The following is a 20590-nucleotide window of genomic DNA, read 5'->3' on the forward strand; positions in this document are numbered from 1 at the left end:
GAGAGAATGAGGGCAGTAGCACACATCCTACATCCACTATAATCAAATTCCTGAGTGTCTGTTTGATTGTGAAGTGTGATGAACTGCCAATTCTGTGGTTGTGCATGCTGATCTCGCATTGGACTCTTAAGTCATGAGAAGACCCAGAGAAGATAATGAAATTATTTGCAGCTTTGATGAATAACAAGGAGTATACCACAATATAGATTGTGCAGTCTCTCTCTAATAGGGCATACCTCACTTATTTTAGTCCAAAGGCCGGGATTTTCCACTCCCACCCACGGTGGGTGTCATGGCGGGTGGGAGTGGAAAATATCGCGAGAGCCTAAATATCTGTTTTACATTGGCAGGAAAACAGGGTCCTATTGTCTGCTCCAGCTTCAATGTGCGTTGGGAAACGTGCTCTGTCAATGTCGGGAAGACCATTTGAATATGACCAGCACCTCACTCGTGACTTTGAGGTTTGTTAGTCTACCTTTCATCATGCTATGCTCATGGCACCTCGGCTCAGCACCAGGCTTCACAGGTAGCACCACATTCCTCTCAGAGGAGTCGCACAGGCAAGGCTCTACCTACCAGATCAGCGGTAAGGCGCAGGTGCTGTAGAAGGGTCTGAAGGGCACAAGGCCTCCACAGAGAAGGGGGCAAAAGTGGACAGAGGTTGTGGAAGGGTCTGCAGCTAGAGCAAGGCCTCCAAGGGGAAGGGGCCAAAAGTAGCAAAGGAGGCATTTTGACACAAGACTATGGGGGTGTGGGTTGGAAGTGTCCTCTGGGCCAGAATGGGGAAGAGTCTCAGAGAGGGTCGTAAGTGAGCTGGGTGCAGAATTGGAAAATGGCAAAGTGACGAAGTGCTTAACTTTACAGTAATGACCTTGCAAGGATTGTCCCTGGGCAAGACAAGGGAGGGTGAGGGGGGGTGGTGGGGGGGGCTGGGGGTGGGGGGTGGTATATAAGTAAAATGTCATTCGGGCCCAGCAGTTATGTGCAGGGCATGGTCATTGTAACGGTTGCCTCAGTCTGGCGGCTTTCTGGCTCAATAATGGTCCATGGTTGGCACACTCACAGTCAGGGTAGGCTGTAGATGATTAAGAGGAATTGTAGGGCCATTCGAGCACTTCATTGGGAGGTGGGGGGAAGGTGGGCTCAGAAGCTTACTGTGGAATAGGGCTCAAGAAGCGGTGGGCTAATCTGCCAGTGGGGCATAGGCACATCTGTCTCAGTGCATTCAGGGGATTGCACAGGGATATCCTCCACAAGCAAAATGACATAAAGCTTTCCAGGGGAAAGCTTGAGAATCCTTGGAAGAAGGGAAACTTGAACATAGTGCACCCCCAGGAGGATGGCAGGGATCACCGCACTCACACAAGGGAGGGTTCAAGCTGGACTGGTCGTGTGGCCTTAGCACCACCATCTTGTAACCTGAAGGGATGACGCAGCATAAAATTAATCTGAGGAATAGATCAGCTGGTGAGGGCTCTGAGGGCCATTTGGAAAACTGGTGCACTGCACAGGGGGGTGGAAGGTGTACCATCAAACATTCCTTGCGCTGGCCAGGATTTCAGTGTCGAATAGGTGCCGTAACTGGATCTAAGCCCTTGAACCTACAGTCACACAGTAGAAGTATACAGAAATTGGAGCTTTGGAGGCTCATGCTGCCTCATTTTTGTTCTCATTAATGCCACAGAGAGGAAACCTTTAGGAAGATGGAGGCTGGATTTATTGCTGCCTACATTCTTGCCTACAGGCATGAGAGAAGATGGAGACTATTGCGATTGTGGCGCCAGGCTCACCAGAGGGAGCATCCAATCCCTCAAGAGAAAGGGGCATCAGGGCCCCCTCCAGATGCAGAGGATGAGGCTGAAGGATATGTGGTGCCTAGGCGGCTCTCAAGATATGCAAGGTCTGTACGCCCTTGGTCTCATCTACCGATGAGCAAGAGACAGTATCACCGACGCCTCCACCTCTGCATGTCCAGGGATCTGCTGACTCACCTTTGCTACATTCTGCAGGAACTGGCACCATTTCCATCCATTGCCAGTGAGTCTGAAAGTCACCACTCCACTGACCTTCTACATGAGTAGCTCCTTCCAGGGCTCCACTAGCGACCTGTGTGGGATCTCCCAAGCTTCAATGCACAAATGCATACAGGAGGTGACAGACACCCTATTTGCAAAGGCCCCCAATTACGTGCACTTCGCCAGATACCAAGAGAGCCAGCAGGCTAGAGCACTGGGCTTTGCTGAGATTGCCAGATTTCCACAGGTGCAGGCTGCTATTGACTGCACCCATGTGGCTATCAAAGCTCCCTGGCAACAGGCACTCCAGTACATAAACAGGAAAGGATTCCACTCACTCAATGTTCAGGCTCCACAAGGGCTGCAGTAGAGAGAACCATAGGCCTTCTCTAAATGCGCTTCCGATGCCTGGACCGTTCAGGGGGTGCAATGCAGTACCCCCCCCAGAGTGGGTGTCACTCATAGCAGTTGCATGCTGCGCTCCCCACAATCTGATACTGGCAAGGGGGGACCCAGTGGAGGAAGAGGATATTGATGCAGCTGCATAGGCCACAGAGGATGAGTCCAGTAGTGAGTCAGAAGAGGAGCACGGTGAGGAGAACACTGAGGACTTGAAGCTAGACCTCGGTAACCTCCAGGTAGGGAGGGACACCAGGGATGCCTTGATCCAATGCTTCTTCAGCTAGGCTGCCAAGTAAGAACAACCACCTCATGCCAGGGCTGCTGCCACCATCCTGGATTGCAGAAATGACCCTTTCCTTTAGCCCCAAGATACACTCAGTGCCTGTGCAATAAAGGTTCAAGCTATTCACGTCCAGCATTACATACTGGCCTACCCTGCACCCATGAAATAAATGAAACATACCCAGTCCAATAACAGAAAAGCAAATTTAATTGTATGTTTGAACCCAAATAGTCTTGAACAGAAAGAAACCGGTGTTGGTAGTCACACCATTAAAAAAGAAGAAAAGTGGGGGAACAAAATATCACCCGTGAGCAGTCCAGCTTGTGCTTAAGGTGCTTTCAATTTACATTTATGGGTGCTACGTCTAGGTGCTCCCCCCTCGCTGGCACTGGGATTGGAGACAGCCTGCTGACTCTGCTGTTCTGTTGGCGTTGATGACCTTGGCGGTCGTCCTTTCACCAGTGGAGCCCGTGTTGGCCCCGCCTGGGAGGGAGCAGCCAGTGCCATGGCTGGCATCTCCCCAATCGCCACAGCCTCATCAGGTGTGATGGTCACTGGCAAAGGGGCAGAGGAGCTGCTGCCATCATCCAGAGCACCCTGAGATGAGTCCGCAGAGATGACAAGCAGCTCATGCACCAACGTGTGGTCGCTGTGGACCTCCCTGCTCACCACTGATGGATGGGCACCTAACTTGGATACTGGGTGCCCCACCCATCTCACACACGGACACTGACCAGCTGAGGTCAGTGCTTGTGTGAGGGCTTAAAGATCCAAGTGCAACCCCAGGACGCCTGATTCTGTTCCTGGAGCAGCCTCTCCATGAGAGTTGCCAATTTCTTCATGGAGGAGGCATTGCGCTCAGCCATGAGGGTCAACGCAGTGCTCACACTCTACAGGAACTCCTCCACAACAGAGAACATGGCACACATACCCCCTTGGATCACTGCCAGATTCTGCCACACACTCCACTGGATGTCCAGCACCTGCTGTCTAATGGACGACTGCAGAGGCCCATCATCAGCCTTGGAGTGAGTATCATCCTGGTCCCCAAGTGCCCTCAGACTGCCAGCGCCCTTGGCACTCTCTGCCTCTGCCTGCACCTCAAGTGAGTGTGAAGTGCCCTCGCCAATGTGTACTGAGATACTATCTGCCGAACTAATGCCCATTGAGGTGCTGGTACCTGCGCTGGTGCCTGCTTCAGAGAGCGGATGTGACGCAGGTGCATGGGAAGCATGGTGGTCCTTCGGTGTCGGGGTGACTCTTCAGGATCTGGAGAGTGAACGCCTGCTGGTGAACCTAAAAGGGAGAAGAAGGACATGTCATTGGTTAAAGTCATGACACTGTCACTGTGCATGTCAGGCACCCTGATGTGACAATGGAGATCTGCATCATGGTGCCATCGTCTTTCAAAGATCAATGAGGAATCCAGATTCGAGGCTCACATCAATGAAGAGACTGCACTAGTATAGTTGCACAAGCCGAAATTCTCACCTCAGTGCACTGCACCCTTGGCTTCGTCTGACAACCCAGCCTCACTGCGGCTGCTTGACCGAGGTGCATGGGGCCTGTTGAGCTCCTAGTCCTCCTGCTCATAGCGGGAGAGGATGAGGAGGTGTGGGGGTCCTCCGCCAGTCTGCGGCCTCTCAATATTTTTATGGGATGTCTTCTCCCGAAAGGACAGAGGAGCTTTGATTAGTCCACTCTCTACCTGCAGCGTCATTGCAACCTGGCCAACCCCACCTGAGGAGCACCTTGCAGGGCAGATCCGAGTCATGGCCCTCGAGGTGCAAGGCACTCAGTCAAAGCAGCCAGGACTCATCCCCTTGGCGTGATTGACAGTTAGCACTCAGACTCTAACATCCCTGAGCTCCACAGAGGGATGGCCAGCCCAAAACAATTGAACACACTGACTCATGCCAACACGGTACTCACCCATCCTGAGCGCAGCAGGTCATTGAGGCGCATCCAGCACTGCACCCAGGTGCACCGCATCACATCGTGGCTGCTCACCCAGTATGCCAACTCCTCCCATGCCCTCTGTGGGACAAGGGTGTCCCTTCTGGCAGTCACCTCCTCCAGGAGGAAAGCGAGGCACTTGTCGGAAAAATAGGGGGGCCGAGTGCCCCCCCAACCTGCCCTCCCGCCTGCCGTTTGCTGACACTCTGGACTTCAGCCTTGCAGCGGTAGATAGACGTCCTTCCTTGGCAGCCCCTCTGGGCTGCCTGGGCCATCTTTAAACCGGCCGCTAGGCCGCCGTTGGGCCCGGTGGCTGACAGGCCTCCGCCCCCGCATGGCCCTACCTGACCAATGAGGAGTCGCGTTTCATGCTGGGTGGGCATTAATTGGCCTGCCAGCGTGGAATTGCTGTCCAGCCCCGACCACAGGCGGCGGTCAGCTTACCGCCGAGCCTGCCCAACGAGGGCAAAATTCTGCCAGATTTGGTTTTTTTCAAGAAAGAATCAACGATTGAAATGATTTTAGGAAAATGCACTGTATTCAGAGTGGATATAAAAACGAAATGTGCAGTACTTATCCTCTTTTTGAGTGCAATGTCACTGGAGCCAAATAATTTGCGATCAAATGCAATGGAAGTAGGCTACGATGTTGTTGTATGTGAAACATACGTTTATCTGTATACTTAAGAGTAACTTGCTAAAATAGGTTGCAATGCTTGTTTTGTCATTGGTTATTACTGGATGCCGCACTGCCTGTCGTACAGCCTGATAAACTATTTCAGTGTATCATTAAATTGTTTCTGATTTATTCACCTGAGTACTTTGACTAAATTTTGAAATAAAAATGTAGTCATCTTGTGGACCCATTGCCCCTCCCATCGGGCATTGTTGAGAAATAACTGTTGCCTGATTCATTTTTCTGCTTTTTGCAGTGTCACAGCACATGGCTACGCACAGTCCCTTGGGAAAGCCATCTGGTGTTGGGGTCCTTTGTCATAAGTGTGGAAAGCCCTGTAAAGGAGAGGCCCTGCGGGTGCAGAACAAGTTCTTCCACATCAGTTGTTTCACTTGTAAAGGTAATTTTGTTCTTCCTTGATTTGATGCATTTTCATTTTGGGTATCCATTTAATACCAGTTATTTTGTAAGTTTTGATTTGTTAAAGCCTTCATTCTACCCAAGCTAAATTAAAAATTCAGATCAATTTGTGCTGACCTCTTGAAATGATATGATGGACAACTGGTTTCACCACTATTGGCAGATCTGGCTGTACCACTTAGAGCACTATGGGTCCTGCTCTCATCTGCTAAAACTGCTCACTATTCCAGGATCATCTTGGAATGCAAATTAACTCTTGGCTTCTTTTCTCTTATGCGAACTATCTTCTTAAACCCCTCTCCTCTATCCCCTCCACCTCACCTCGGATAATAAGTGCGAGGAGCTCATGGATTTCTTTGTTGCCAAGATCAAAACCATCCAATCAACTGCCTTTGCCATGTCCCTCCCTTCCACTAATCTACTTGGCCAAGCTTCCTGTAAAGTTCACCCCTGCCCTTCCCTTGAACTCACAGCTTTCTCAAATTTCTCCCCTGTCTCCCTTCATACTCTGTCTGAGCTCATCTTGTCCTTGAGACCCACTTTCTGCTCCCTCAACCTTATTCCCAGTAAACTGCTGACCACCCACTTTCCCCTCCTGGTCCCCACATTAGCCAATATAGTTATTGTATTTCTGAGTTCAGGTGTTGTCCCACTCTACCGTCATCACCCCCCCATCTCAAAAAGCCAACCCATGTCCCACCGACCTTACAAACTACCACCGCATTTCCAACCTCCCTTTACTCTCCAAAGTCCTTGAACTTGTTCTCACTTCCCAAATCCATACCCATCTTTCCCAGAACTCCATGGCTGTATCCCTCCAATCAGGTTTCCACTCTTGTCAGATGACCGAAACAGCTCTTATCAAAATCAAAATGACATTCTGTATTACTATGACAAAGGTAAACTTTCAACTTCCTCAACCTGTGTGTAGCCTTTTAAACATTTAGCTGCACTATCCTCCAATGTCTCTCCACTGTTGCTCATCTGGGTAGAGCTGCTCTTTTCTTATCTATCTAATCGCAACCAGAATATCACTTGCAATGGCATCTCTGGTTCCCACACCATTAACTCTGGTATTCCCAAAGGATCTATCCTTGATTGCTCTCCTATTTCTCACCTACATATCATCCCTCAGTGACATCATCCAAAAATATGTTAGTTTTCACGTGTGCTGACGACATCCAACTCTACCTCACTACCACTTCTCCCGACTTCTCCACTATTGCTAAATTATCAGACCGTTTATCTGACATGCAGTACTGGATGAGTAGGATTTCTTTCCAATTAAATATTGGGAAGACTAAAACCATTTTTTTTTCAGTCCCAGCTGAAAACTTGGTTCCTGAGCTACTGAATCCATCCCTCATTCTGGGAACTATCTGACACTAAACCAGACCGTTGACAACCTTGATGTCTCATTTGACCCCAAGATTAGCTTCAGATCACAGATTCGTGCCATCACCAAGGACACCAATTTCCTTGTAACATTGCCCAATTTTGCCTTTGTTACAGCTCATCTGCTGCTGAAACCCTCATGTGTGCCTTTGTTACTTCTAAACTTGGCTATTCCAATGCATTCCTGGCTAGTCTCCCATATCCTACCCTCTGTAAACTTGAGGTCATCCGAAAATCAGCAGCCCTTATCCTAACTCATACCAAATCCCGTTTATCCATCGTCCCTTACTCACTGACCTACACTGGTGCCCAGTCAAACAATGCCTCATTTAAAAAATTCTCATCCTTGTTTTAAAATCCCTCCATAGCCGCCTCCTCCCTATCTCTTAATCTCCTTCAGCCCCACAACCCTCCGAGATATCTGCGCTCATCTGATTTTGGCCTCATGTATCCCTGATTTTAATCACTCCACCTTTGGTTGCCACACCTTCATCTGCCTAGGCCCTAAGATCTGGAACTCCCTCTGTAAACCTCTCTGCTTCTCTCTTTTGCTTTCCTCCATTAACACACTTCTTAAAACCTACCTCTTTGACCAAGTGTTGGGCCATCTGACTTAATATCTCCTTATGTGGCTTGATGTTTTATAATGCCCCTGTGAAGTACTTTGGAATGTTTTGTTATGGTAAATGTGATACATAGATATAAGTTGTTGCTGAAGCCATATTTTGGTCACATTTGTTCTTTTTCTGAGGATAGCTTTAACAGTTGAAATGATTTTAAGAAAGTGGACTATATTCACAGTGAATGTAAAATAGAAATGTGCAGTGCTTATCCTCTTCTTCTATAGAGTGATGCAGCAAAATCCTGTTCACATTGATTACTTGCGTTAGTGAGTTCCCAGAATAAGCTGCCTAGCTCTGAGAATATACCATCACATACTAGTATCAATATTAAATACCTACAACACCCAAAACATCGTAATCATAGAATGAAAAATAAAATAAATCAGTGTGAAAGTTGTGTAAATAATATCATGTTTGGAGTTTTCCAGTCCCACCAGTGATGGGTTTCGTGGCGGGTGGGAGCAGAAAATTTGGAGAGAGGCCAAAAGTCAGATTTCTGCCGGCAAGAAAACAAGTTGGAATTTTCCCCTCACCACTTTCATGGTGGGCTGATTGCGGATTGGATTTCCCGTGGATCCATGTTGGGAACCCCATCTGCATGTATTAGCATGTTATGAATACTCATTAAAAATTCAAACCCTCCCAATTACTGCCACACCAGTAAGGAATTAGACCGGTCTGAATCATCACTGGGTATAAGTGGCATGCAGCTGTCCACCTTCACTTCACTTGTGAGATGAGCGCAACATTCAAAGTCCAACTGCAACAGCGCTGCCCTGGGTTGTCAGCGATGCCAAAGCTGCAGTGTTAGGCCAGACTGGTGGGGGTGTCTGGTTGGGCTCCTCATGATGGATATCTCAGGTTTACACTAGGGCAGCTCACAGTGGTTGCCTGGGCTGTACAGTAGGGCTGTTCATGGTGGGTGTGGTGGATGCCTCGGGTGTGGAGTAGGGCTGCTAACAGTGGTTGCTATACTTCTCCTGGAAGAGAGCACTCATGTTGTGCCTCGGGTCTCAGGCAGGACTGCACTCTAAAACAGAGACTAGCATAGTGACTGGGGTGGGGGGGGTGCTTGGGTGGTTGGGGTTGGTTTGAGGGGGCAGTGGTGGGAAATGACAGAGACATGAGGGTGAAGGGTGCAGGGGAGGGTTGGCTGGGTGGGCGGGGGGTGAGGGGTTTGGGAAATGAAGGCAGGCAGAGGGAACATTGGGTTTGGGAAAGCTGGAGCCTGACATGGAAGACTAGAATGCAGGCACAAAAGTGGGTGTGGGTCGGAATGGGAGGGGATGAGCACGGACTGTAGAGTGGGGTGGCGCGGGGGGGGAGGTGGGGGGTGGTGGTTAGTGTGGCACAAGAGGGAAGGGCTGCACAGAAACTCGTGGTGGTGGTGGGGGGGGAAGGAGACGGTGGTTGTGGTCAGTCTTGAAGGAACCATGGAGCTGAGTGACAGGCAGTCATAGTCAGACAGTCATAGTCCAGGGACTGAGGCCAGAAGGTTGGGTTGAGAGATTAAAGGCAGCCCCGGGGCATCACTGGCCATGCTACAGGGCTATGCATGGCACATACGTCCTTGTCCCAATCCAGGGAGGGTCAAGACAAGTGTGCTCAATGGGGATCAGGCACAGCTTGGTGTGCAGGGCGTGGTCATAGTCTCACAGTCGGTGTCTGTCACAGTACTGGGCTGCAGATGAGATGGTCATGGTCAGGGGAGGCATCTGCAGCCTGTAAATGGGGAAAAGGTAAGAAATGGAGGGGTACTTAAAGCTCTCTTGGGTCGGGGGTCGCCTCTGTATCTCACTGTGCACACAGCCTCAAGATGGGGAAAGCTGAGGTTCACATAGGGCATGGGAACATCAGCATTGATGGGCTCAGTGGGGGAGGCATGTCCACAACAATAACTATGGGATCCAGGGTTACTGGTGGAAGCTAGAGAATAACTGGAGGGAGTTCTACCTGCACATCGTAGGTTTCAGGATGATCAGGGGGACACGAATGGTAACAGGGGGCGGAAGGGTCGAAGCTGGTCTGGAAATAGAAATGCAGCACCACCATCTTGCGACCCCAAAGTAATGACGCAGTTTAAAATTGAAACTGGAAAAAAATCTCCACGGGAGGAGCCTCAGGAAGTGTGGGAGGAGCCCACAGCCGGACTCAGGCCCTTGTAGGGGGCACACGTATACTTCTTAGATTCCCAACATGGAGGTGAAGTCTCACCTGATAGGACTGATGAGCATTTTATTGAGAATGCAGACTTGGGACCACAGACATATGGTGCGCTTTAATGTGAGACTGCAAGAGTCAAGGTGATCAATGTGAGCATTTAAAAAGAGGAATGCGAGATGGGAAGATGCAGCCAACCATTAATGGAACACAGCTGCTGGATATCTGCAAGGTGATCACTGAAACCCTGTAAAGTACATTGTCCAGTTGTCATGTTTCAAGGGCCAAAAGTGCAAGTTTGGCATCATCTGTATACCAAATCAGGCATCATGTGAGTGCCTTCAGTGAGGGTGAACATAACATGGATGTGCTGAAGCCTTTCCAACCTTAATGGAATTGAGATGTATTGGATCTCTCCTCACACAGGAAGGAGGATGATTGCAGGATAGAGGCTGCGCTCAGTGCTGTGCTCCTGATGGTAGTGCTCTGATTGAGGAGAAGAAGGGCTCGGTGCCACCAGGCTGAGCTTGGAGAAGAGCCCCGGCCTGAGGATCTTGGTCCATGGGAGACCTGAGAGGAACCAGAGGATGAGGAGGTCAGATGCATCCCACGAAGGAGATTGGCATGACCAAGGGTATACTGAGGACGCCTTTCCTACTTGGAGATGAGCAAGAGACAGTGCCACGCACACCTAGCTCGTCAAGAGATGTGGTGGCTCATATCTGCCACATTATGTGGGAGGATCTGACGCCATGTGGACTGGGAGGCCATCCTCTGCCAGTACCCCTGAAGGTCACCGCCACGCAATTTTTTTACAAGCGGATTGTTCCAAGGATCCGCAGGGGACCTATGTGGCAGCTCTCAGTCCTCAACACACAGATGTATCAAGGGGGTGATGGATGCTCTCAACAGTAAGGCACATCATTGTGTGAAGTTCATACTCGATAAAGCTAGCCAGGCTCCTAGGTTTCTGGGATTTGCGACTGTCTCAGGCTTCCCTGGAGTGTAGGGTGCGATCGATTGCACAAACATGGCTTTGAGAGCTCCATGGCAGCAGCCCCTGATGTTCATTAACAGGAAAGGGTTCCACTCCCTGAACGTTCAACTGGTGTCCGATCATCAGAAGCATGTCATCCACGTTTGCGCAAGGTACCCTGGGAGTTCCCATGACTCCTACATCCTGAGCCACTCCCAGGTGCCTCAGATTTTCGAGGGGCCGCAGTGCTTGCAGGGTTGGTTGCTGGTTTTTAAGGGGTACCCACTGAAAAGATAGCTCATGACACCTGTGTATCATCCTCAAAATGCTTCGGAGGAGAGGTACAACACGGCGCACTGTGTGAGACATGATCCATCTTAGAGCAGACCATTGGCATCCTGCAGATGCACTCCCGATGTTTGGACTGCTCAGGTGGGGCTCTGCAGTGCTCTCCACAGAGGGTGTCCCACGTTATCATGGTCTGTTGTGCCCTGAACAACCTGGCACTTCAAAGGGGAGATCACTTGCCAGAGCTAGACATAGAGGAGGCTGAGAACTCACTCCTAAGGCTATGAGTACCTGGAAGGGCAGGAACTTGAAGAGGGCGATGAAGGTCAACTTCCACGTAATAATACCCTCAAAGCGGCATGACATGGAAGACATGCCGGTGACACACTGATAGCTACAAGGTTCCACCAGGAGTAAGGCCCATACAAGGGAGACTGAGCGTATATCTCCTGTCCCTTAGTGCCATGTCATTACTCGGAAAGGTCTTTACAAGCAATGACATTGAGAGCAAGGTCTGCACGTGGCCTTGGACCTGCAACCCTCATGTATCACAAGGCCCTACTCTTCGGAAAGGTCAGCAGCAAAAGCTACACATAGCCGCTCTGGGAAGTGGAAGGCAGCTCTCCAGGGCAAACCCTATGTCTGCTGGATTTGATGCATCTTTGGCCACCCGAATGAAACACTTCATGCGGCGATAGAAATGTGCATCATGGCTGCAGGTCTTGCGCTTTGGCACAAGCTATGAGACAGCTCATTGTCGATGGGACACCATTACTGGTAACCCTCCAAGGCACTTGAGCACACATAACTCCATGGTGTCTTATGAGGAATAAAAGTTCCACACTCAAAGTGCAGACACTTTCAGGAAAGAGCTGGACACATCTCCCTGACATTACACAAGGGGGAGTGTCTAATGTGAGCCTGTGAAACATCACATGAATCTGAGGCTCACAAAGGCAGCCATTCATGGAGTGAGAGCTTGGATCACTCTCGCAAGGAAAGGGCACACAGAGGCATATACATGATGCATTCAAATGATAAGACCATTGTGATGAGCAACAAATGTATTTACAAAGATTAATTATATATACAATGTATGAATATCCATGCCCCTATAGTAAGATCAACGTTTTTAAATTTTTCCAACCCTACTGCTATGTCTTGATGCATCCCCGACATCCGCAGCAGAGGTAGAGGAAGCATGTTGAATGTTATGCTCCGTTGTCTGTGATGACTTTGGCAGGCGTCCTCTGGAGGGCTGAGGCCTGGAGGGAGGAGGCCTGGAGGACCCTGACCTGCTTTGGGCCTCCTGCTGTCAGGCAAGTGCACCCTCCTCGGCCTGTGAAGCTAGAGGTGATGGAGTAACAGGCAGAGGGGATTGGGATCGGTTGGACACTCTTGGAATCACCTGGGTGGATGGCCCTGGCATGTGCACTGATTGTCCTCCTCCCTGTGGGTGCCCTAGGGCCCCTACCTGACGCCTTGAAGAGATGGGGCACAAGGAGTGAGGTCAAGGTGTCCCCTTCTCGCCTAGCCACAGATGGATCCCACCAATTCCCAGAGTGATAAAGTGCAGAACCGTGCACAAATCCAGCAGAATCTGCTAGACCAAGGTCTCCAAGACAGCTGCCACCCTTCCCCTGGAGACTTGAGATGCTCGAACGTTGGAGCCATGACACCAGACAGAATGCAGACGGATTCCTCCATCCTTCATTCTAGTCTGTTGACTGCCTCTCAACTCTGCCTGATTTTCCACCACCTGTCATTGCATCTCCAGCATGTTTACGGCGGCCATTTCCAGAGGCTCATCATCTGACTCGGACTCAGCGGGTGCCTGTTCTCCAGCAATCCTCTGAGTGTCAGAGACCTGGGCTGTCACTGACTCCAATTGCTGCGGAGACTGTCAGTGAGGTGTTTCCCAGAGTGTGACCCTGAGCCTAATCTAGATTTGTGACCCAGTGGGGTGTGTGTCTCTGTGCTGGTGGAGGGTGCAGGTGAATTCAGTGATGAGTGTTCTTCAAATGGATCCTCATCATCTTCCTCTGAGGTGGCCTGGGGGCTGGGGCTTATGTTAGCTCTGGTGGGCCGTCTGGACCTGCTGCTGCCTGTAAGAGAGAGAAGATAGATTTAGTTCATGAATAGGCTGAATACAACATTGCACATCACTCACTGTGATAATCAGGATGTGATCAACTCATGGAGGGCTTATCCAGGGCTTGCTGGGAGAGGCTGATCTTGCCTTCCCCTCGAGAGCAACCTCTGTTCTTCACTGCCAACTCGGCAGCATCCTCCTCAAATTTGGAGAGCTCCTGGATGTTGGCCATTCTTCCTCCAGCCTGGGATTTCTCCGTCTTGTGGGCAAGCTTGGCCTGCGTGAAGACAAATGGATGGGATGTGATGAGAAAGGATGGAGCAGAGGTTGGGAAGCATGCATGCCTGTTGTGTGCGCTGAGCACTCCCCAGTAAGGGCTGAAGATGCTGTTTGTGTTGGATGATAGATGAGATGCTGGCGAATAGGCTTTCAATGCTGATTTCCCTGCCGTTAATATTGTGTGAGATCCCTGAGCTGTGTGACACTTTGAGTGCATAATTCCATTATGAGTTTCTGAGTTTGGAGTGAGCTGAAGGTTGACTTACCCTGGTGGTGCGGATTAGATCATTCATCCTCTTTCTGCACTGGATGACCTCATTCACAGCCGCCTCCCAGGCTGGCGAGGTGAGGTTGGTAGATCCATCCCTGGGAAAAAGAACCTTCCGGTGCTGGCAGACACCTCTAATTAAAGCCTCCGGGGCTGAGGCTAAACCTTGACGCACTTTTCTTGTTCCTTGGGGCCATCTCCAGAACTTCTGACCACACAGCTGGGCTGTAGAGAGTAATGTGTGTGTTAGGGTGACGTTTAAAAACGGTGCCAGGAACTTCGACCCCATGAGGTGATGGCGGGTGGACAAATCAGTGCCCACTTCACCACGTGATTCAGCGAGCAGCTCGTCTATGCATAATTAATAAGGTTTCAAGTGTAAGATCAGGTGTGAAAACCTGACCTGTTGACCAGCAGGAAACTTGCCTCGAATCACACCTGCAACCGCACTTAAGCTCCAGAATGGAAAATTCCACCCCATGAGTTAATTATTTTGCATGCTTAGCAACTTAACACCTTGCATTTATGAGTACCCTTTATCTAGAAGAACGACTCAGCACTTTACAAGGAGAAATGGAAAGCATATAGGAAATGAAGGAATTTATTAGTGAGACGGGAGGAAGAGATCAACAGATAGATTCTCAAATTGAAGGCAGGAAGTAAACTGAAATGTAACATTTTTTACATGGGGCAGGGGGGAGAGTGGTTGAAATTTCAGCTTCCAATGATAAGTTATAGGTGTGGGAGACAAGCAGTAATGAAGAAACAAAGAAATTGAGGGCACAGGTTGGGGCTGTGTGGGATAGAGGTTTCCCGAATGGCCTAGATTGATGCAATGGAGGGATTTGAAAACAAGAATGAGCTTCTTGAAATCTTTTTTCCTGAGACACAGAACCACTGGGGCAGATGAAGACTGGTGGTGATGAGTGTGTTGGACTTTGTGCCAGAGCGGTGCAGTCCACGGGTTCTAGCTTAGTTTATGCTTATGAAAGGCAAAGTTCTGGAGTTGGAGTGTTTGAGAAATCAGTTGACTAATTAAAGTTGATAATTATATTTATTTTACTTGAACAGCTGTGAGTAGGCAGAGGGGAGTTAGCTTGTAAAATATTTTTGGGCTGCAATTATAGAGAGAAAGTATGGCTGCGAACTGTTTCCAGTTGCACCTTAATATCCTGCAACAAAAATTGCCCCTGTTGTTAACCTTTGACTCATGGTTCTTTTAAAGACCCAAAATTTATTTGAAATAATACCTAATTGGAGTGTTTCAACTATGCATCTGAGTACATGAGTACCAGAAATGTAGATTAAAACATTTATATTGTTGAATTCTGTGGTCAAAAATATCTGATCCACTTCGCTAGATTCACAATCAGCTACACATATACACTGGAACTGAGGGCAGAACCTTGTGGAGGCAACTGAAGTCTTGGTCACTGGCTTGAGAGCCAACAAGAGTCCCTCCCCCAGCCCTACACCTCTTTCCGGGAACACCTGCCACATCTTATGCCACTTGGGCACTTAACAGACCAGTAGCGACCTTCCCCTGTGGATCAAGGACCCTGGGGGTGGATATCTCACCTGCCAAGTGCTGCAGCCCGATTAGAGACCGGCAATTCTTCTGTACTCAGCAGTGCCAATGGGGAGGCAGTGGCTGCTGCCGGTACGGCATCCACCCTTGGATTGAGGAGGGACCCAGGCACAGGTGATTGATGGGGGGAAGGGGTTGTGGGGTGGGGGGTCGCAGAGGAAGGGGGAGAGATGGGGGGCGCGGTGTCAGCAGTAAGGACTTGGCTTTTAGCCAAGTTGGCTTTTAGCAGGCAACCCCCTTCCTGATGCCAGGCCTTTCAATCAAACAAGGCAATCTGCGCCCCCTCCAGGGAGCCCGCAAGCAAACAGGGTTTGCTTGTCGTGCTCCCCGCATGGCAAGCCCCTAGCCTGCCGCTTGGCTAATACCAGCGGCTTTGGGATGAGGCTCTTCAGTGGACATTAACTGCTCAATAAAGGACCTCAGTTGGCAGTGGGGCAGAAAGGCCATCTACTGGCCTTCTCGCCATGGACTTAATCGGGATGTAGGCAGGAAGGTGCCAGTGTCACCCTGCCACCCTCCTGCCTGAAGAAGTGCCCCCCGCCACCAACTCACCACAGGGGAAGGCACAAGATTTCGCCTTGAGTATTGAGAAAGTAGTAAAGACATTGCAGTAGTGCATCACCTTCACAATTCTGGGCCTCAGTTGAAATAGAACTCAAACTGAGGCATTGAAAGTCTAAAAACAAAAAGCTAAAAGCTACTGCGGATGCTGGAAATCCAAAACAAAAACAGAATTACCTGGAAAAACTCAGCAGGTCTGGCAGCATTGGCGGAGACGTAACTGGACTAAGACTGCCCAAATCCATAGAAAAATAAAATAGAATTACAGCACAGAGGAGGCCTTGTGTTCATTATGCTGGCCGTAAAAGAGATATCTAACCTAACTCTTGGTTTATAGCCTTGTAGGTAATGGCACTTCAAGTATATTCAAATATCTTTAAAGGCAATGAGGGTTTTTTGCCTCTACCAGCCTTTCAGGCAGTGAGTTCAAGACCACCACCACCCTCTGGATGAAAAAAATCTCTCTTCAGTTCTCTCCAATGTTCTTGCCAATTACCAGAAATCTATTCCCCTGGTTATTGTCCTCTTTGTTAAGGGAAATTGATCCTTCCTTATCCGATCTATCTAGACCCTTCAAAACATTGTACACCTCGGTTAAACATCCCCTCAGCCTCCTTTATTCCTAAGAAGACAACCCCAGCCTACCTGGTCTTTCCTCATAGCTAAAATTCTCAATTTCTAGCAACATCCATGTGAATCCCCACTGTACTCTCTCTAGTGTGATTACATCCTTCCTATAATGTGATAACCAGAACTGTACACAGTACTCTGGCTGTGTTCTAACTAGTGTATTACACAGTTCTAGCATAACCTCCCTGCTCTTATATTTCTATGCCTCAGCTAATCAAAGAAAATATCCCGTGTAGTAAAAACTGAAAATGCTGGAAACACTCAGCAGATCTGGCAGCATCTGTGGAGAGAGGGACAGAATTAACATTTCATGTCATGACCTTTCATCAGAATTGGTCTCAGAAATCTGCATAAATGATACATCAACATTAAACTTAGCCCAATTAGTACATTCTCATTAATTAACAAATACGAAAACAGCATTGGAAGGTAGCTTCATAATAATCACACATCTGTATGAATATTTAGGCATCATCCCGCTAGCTGTCTCCATCTTGACAATGTCCCAAAGTTATTTCTTACTTTCCAAGAATATTCACAGAACCTAATATATTTTCTAAGTCTGTCAACATTATGTAAATTAATTGCATAATTACTTAGCCTTTAGAGAATTTTAATAAGAAGAAACAACAGAATATTAGAAACCATCCTCAGGTATTTTGATGGTGATTTTCAACAGTTAAATAGAATAGCATTAAAGTGTGATAACATTGTTTGAAGACTTTGTAATAATAATTGGGAAGGCGTAGTGCTATTGTCACTGCACTAGTTATCCAGAGACCTAGGGTAATGCTATGAGGACCTGGATTTGAATCCCGCCATGGCAGTTGATTCTAACATCTGGAATTAAAAGTCTAATGATGACCATTGTTGTAAAAACCCATCTGGCTCATTAAAGAAATCTGCCTACCTTACCTGGTCTGCCCTACATGTGACTGCAGATCCACAGCAATGTGGTTGACTCTTGAAATGGTGTAGCAAGCCACTGAGGTGTATCAAACCGCTACAAAATCTCAAAAAAGGATTGAAACCGGATGGACCACCTGGCATTGACCTAGGCATTGGAAATGACAATGGCCACTCAACCCTGTCGGCTCCGCAAAGTCGTCCTTACTAACATCTGGGGGCTACTGCCAAAATTGTGAGAGCTGTTTCACAGACTAGTCAAGCAAAAACCTGATATAGTCATCCTCACGGAATAATATCTTACAGATAACGTCTCAGACACCACCATCACCATCTCTTCAGGGGTGGCGGCACAGTGGTCTACAGTTGGGAGGGTGTTGCCCTGGGAGTCCACAACATCGACTCCTGACACCAGTCTCATGGAATCAGGTCAAACATGGGGAAGGAAGCCTGATGTACCGCGTTCCCTCAGCTGATGAATCAGTGCTCCTCCATGTTGAACACCACTTGGAGGAAGCATTGAGGATGGCAAGGGTGAAGAATGTACTCTGGGTGGGGGACTTCAATGGACATAGCTGCTAGACTGGGTGATGCAGAAACCAACAAGATGGAAAAATATACTTGACCTCACCCTCATCAACCTGTCTGCCGCAGATGCATCTGTCCATGACAGTATCGGTAGGAGTGACCGCACAGTTGTTGTGGAGACAAAGTCCCGCCATCACATTGAGGATACCCTCCGTCGTGTTGTATGGTGCTACCACTGTGCCAACAGGTCTAGCAACTCAAAACTGGGCATCCATGAGGTGCTGTGGGCCATCAGCAGCAGAATTGTACTCGAACGCAATCTGTAACATCATTGCCCGGCATATTCCCCACTCTACCATTACCACCAAGCCAGGTGATCAACCCTGGTTCAATGAAGAGTGCAGGAGGGCATGCTAGGAGTGTCAACCTGGTGAAGCTACAACACAGGACTACTTGCTGCCAAACAGCAAAAGCAGCAAGTGATCGACAGAGCTAAGCTCTGCGGTCCTGCCACATCCAGTCATGAATGATGGGGGAGCCCAGCACATCAGTGCTGAAGATAAGGCTGAAGCATTTGCAACAATCTTCAGCCAGAAGAGCCGAGCGGATGATCCATCTCCGCCTCTTCCAGAGGTCCCCAGCACCACAGATGTCAGTCTTCAGCCAATTCAATCAATTCCATGTGATATCAAGAAATGGCTGAAGGCACTGGACAGTGCAAAGGCGATGGGCCCTGACAATATTCCAGCAATAGTATTGAAGATTTGTGCTCCAGAACTTGCCGCACCCCTAGCCAAGCTGTTTCAGCACAGCTACAACACTGGCATCTACCCAGCTATATGGAAAATTGTCCAGGTATGTCCTGTACACAAAAAGCAGGACAAATCTAACCTGGCCAGTTACCACCTGATCAGTCTACTCGCGATCATCAGTAAAGTAATGGAAGGGGTCATCAACAGTGCTATCAAGCGGCACTTGCTTAGCAATAAACTGCTCCTTGACACCCAGTTTGGGTTCCGCCAGGGCCACTCAGTTCCTGACCTCATTACAGCCTTGGTTCAAACATGGACAAAAGAGCTGAACTCCCGAGGTGAGGTGAGAGTGACAGCCCTTGACATCAAGGCCGCATTTGACCTAATGTGGCATCAGGGAGCCCTAGCAAAACTGGAGTCAATGGGAATCAGGGGGAAAACTCCCCACTGGTTGGAATCATACCTAGCACAAAGGAAGATGGTTGTGGCTGTTGGAGATCAGTCATCTCGGCTCCAGGACATCGCTGCAGGTGTTCCTCAGGGTAGTGACCTCAGCTCAACCACCTTCAGCTACTTCATCAATGACCTCCCTTCCATCATAAGGTCAGAAGTGGGGATGTTCGCTGATGATTGCACAATGTTCAGCACCATTCGCGACTCCTCAGATACTGACAATCCATGTCCAAATTCAGCAAGATCTGGACAATATCCAGGCTTGGGCTGACAAGTGGCAAGTAACACTCGCACCACACAAGTGCCCGGAAATGGGCGTCTCTGACAAGAGAGAATCTAACCATCGCCCCTTGAGGTTTATTGCCATTACCATCACTGAATCCCGCTATAAGAGCAGGTCAGAGGCTAGGAACCCTGTGCCAAGTAACTCACTCCTGACTTCTCAAAGCCTGTCCACCATCTACAAGGCACAAGTCAGAAGTGTGATGGAATTCTGTCCACTTGCCTGGATGGGTGTAGCTCCCACAACACTCAAGCAGCTTGACATGCTCCAGGACAAAGCAGCCCGCTTTATTGGCACTACATCTACAAACATCCACTCCCTCCACCACCGACGCACAGTGGCAGCAGTGTGTACCATCTACAAGATACACTGCAGGAATTCATCAAGTGTCCTTAGTACCTTTCAAACTCATGACCACTACCATCTAGAAGGACAAGGGCAGCAGATAGATGGGAATACCACCACCTGGGAGTTCCCCTCCAAGTCATTGACCACCCTGAGTTGGAAATATAATGCCGTTCCTTTACTGTTGCTGCGTCAAAATCCTGGAACTCCCTTCCTAACAGCATGGTGGGTGTACCTACATCACATGGACTGCAGCAGTTCAAGAAGGCAGCTCACCACTACCTTCTCAAGGGCAATTAGAGATGGTCAATAAATGCTTGCCCAGCCAGCGTAGCCCACATCCCATGAATGAATATTTTTAAAAATCAGATTGAGGAGAGAATTCACATTTCATAATTTCAGGAATGGTTTCTAATTTATGGTAGTAGATAACCATTACAATTATTTGAGAAATAAGTGATCACATTGCTTACCTTTCTCACCTGTGCTGCATTTAGTCTGCACAGCAGCAATCCTTTGAGCTAAAACAGCAATGAATGGCTGGCTTCCTTCAGAAACTGAACTGAACTGCAACAAATAACTTGAAAATTGATTATTTCTTTAGTTCAAATTTAAAATAAAACTCTGGCTAAATTCAATTTTTCTTTTCACTATCAGCAAGAACACTGGGGGCCAAGTTTTAATCCAAGAGAAACAAAAAGAAGCAGGCTTG

At 48.7% G+C, this 20590-nt stretch overlaps 1 protein-coding gene across 1 annotated transcript in view; it reads left to right on the top strand.

The window, feature by feature from the left end:
* Positions 1-20590, top strand: part of ablim2 (actin binding LIM protein family, member 2) — a 397169-nt gene that overhangs the window by 14165 nt on the left and 362414 nt on the right. The window contains exon 2 of the mRNA XM_078542183.1: positions 5588-5731. Within this exon, the coding sequence (XP_078398309.1) occupies positions 5588-5731 (144 nt within the window). The remainder of the gene's footprint in view (positions 1-5587; positions 5732-20590) is intronic.

This window comes from Cetorhinus maximus, chromosome 1, assembly GCF_964194155.1.
Source record: "Cetorhinus maximus chromosome 1, sCetMax3.hap1.1, whole genome shotgun sequence".
In the NCBI taxonomy this organism is placed as follows: Eukaryota; Metazoa; Chordata; class Chondrichthyes; order Lamniformes; family Cetorhinidae; genus Cetorhinus; species Cetorhinus maximus.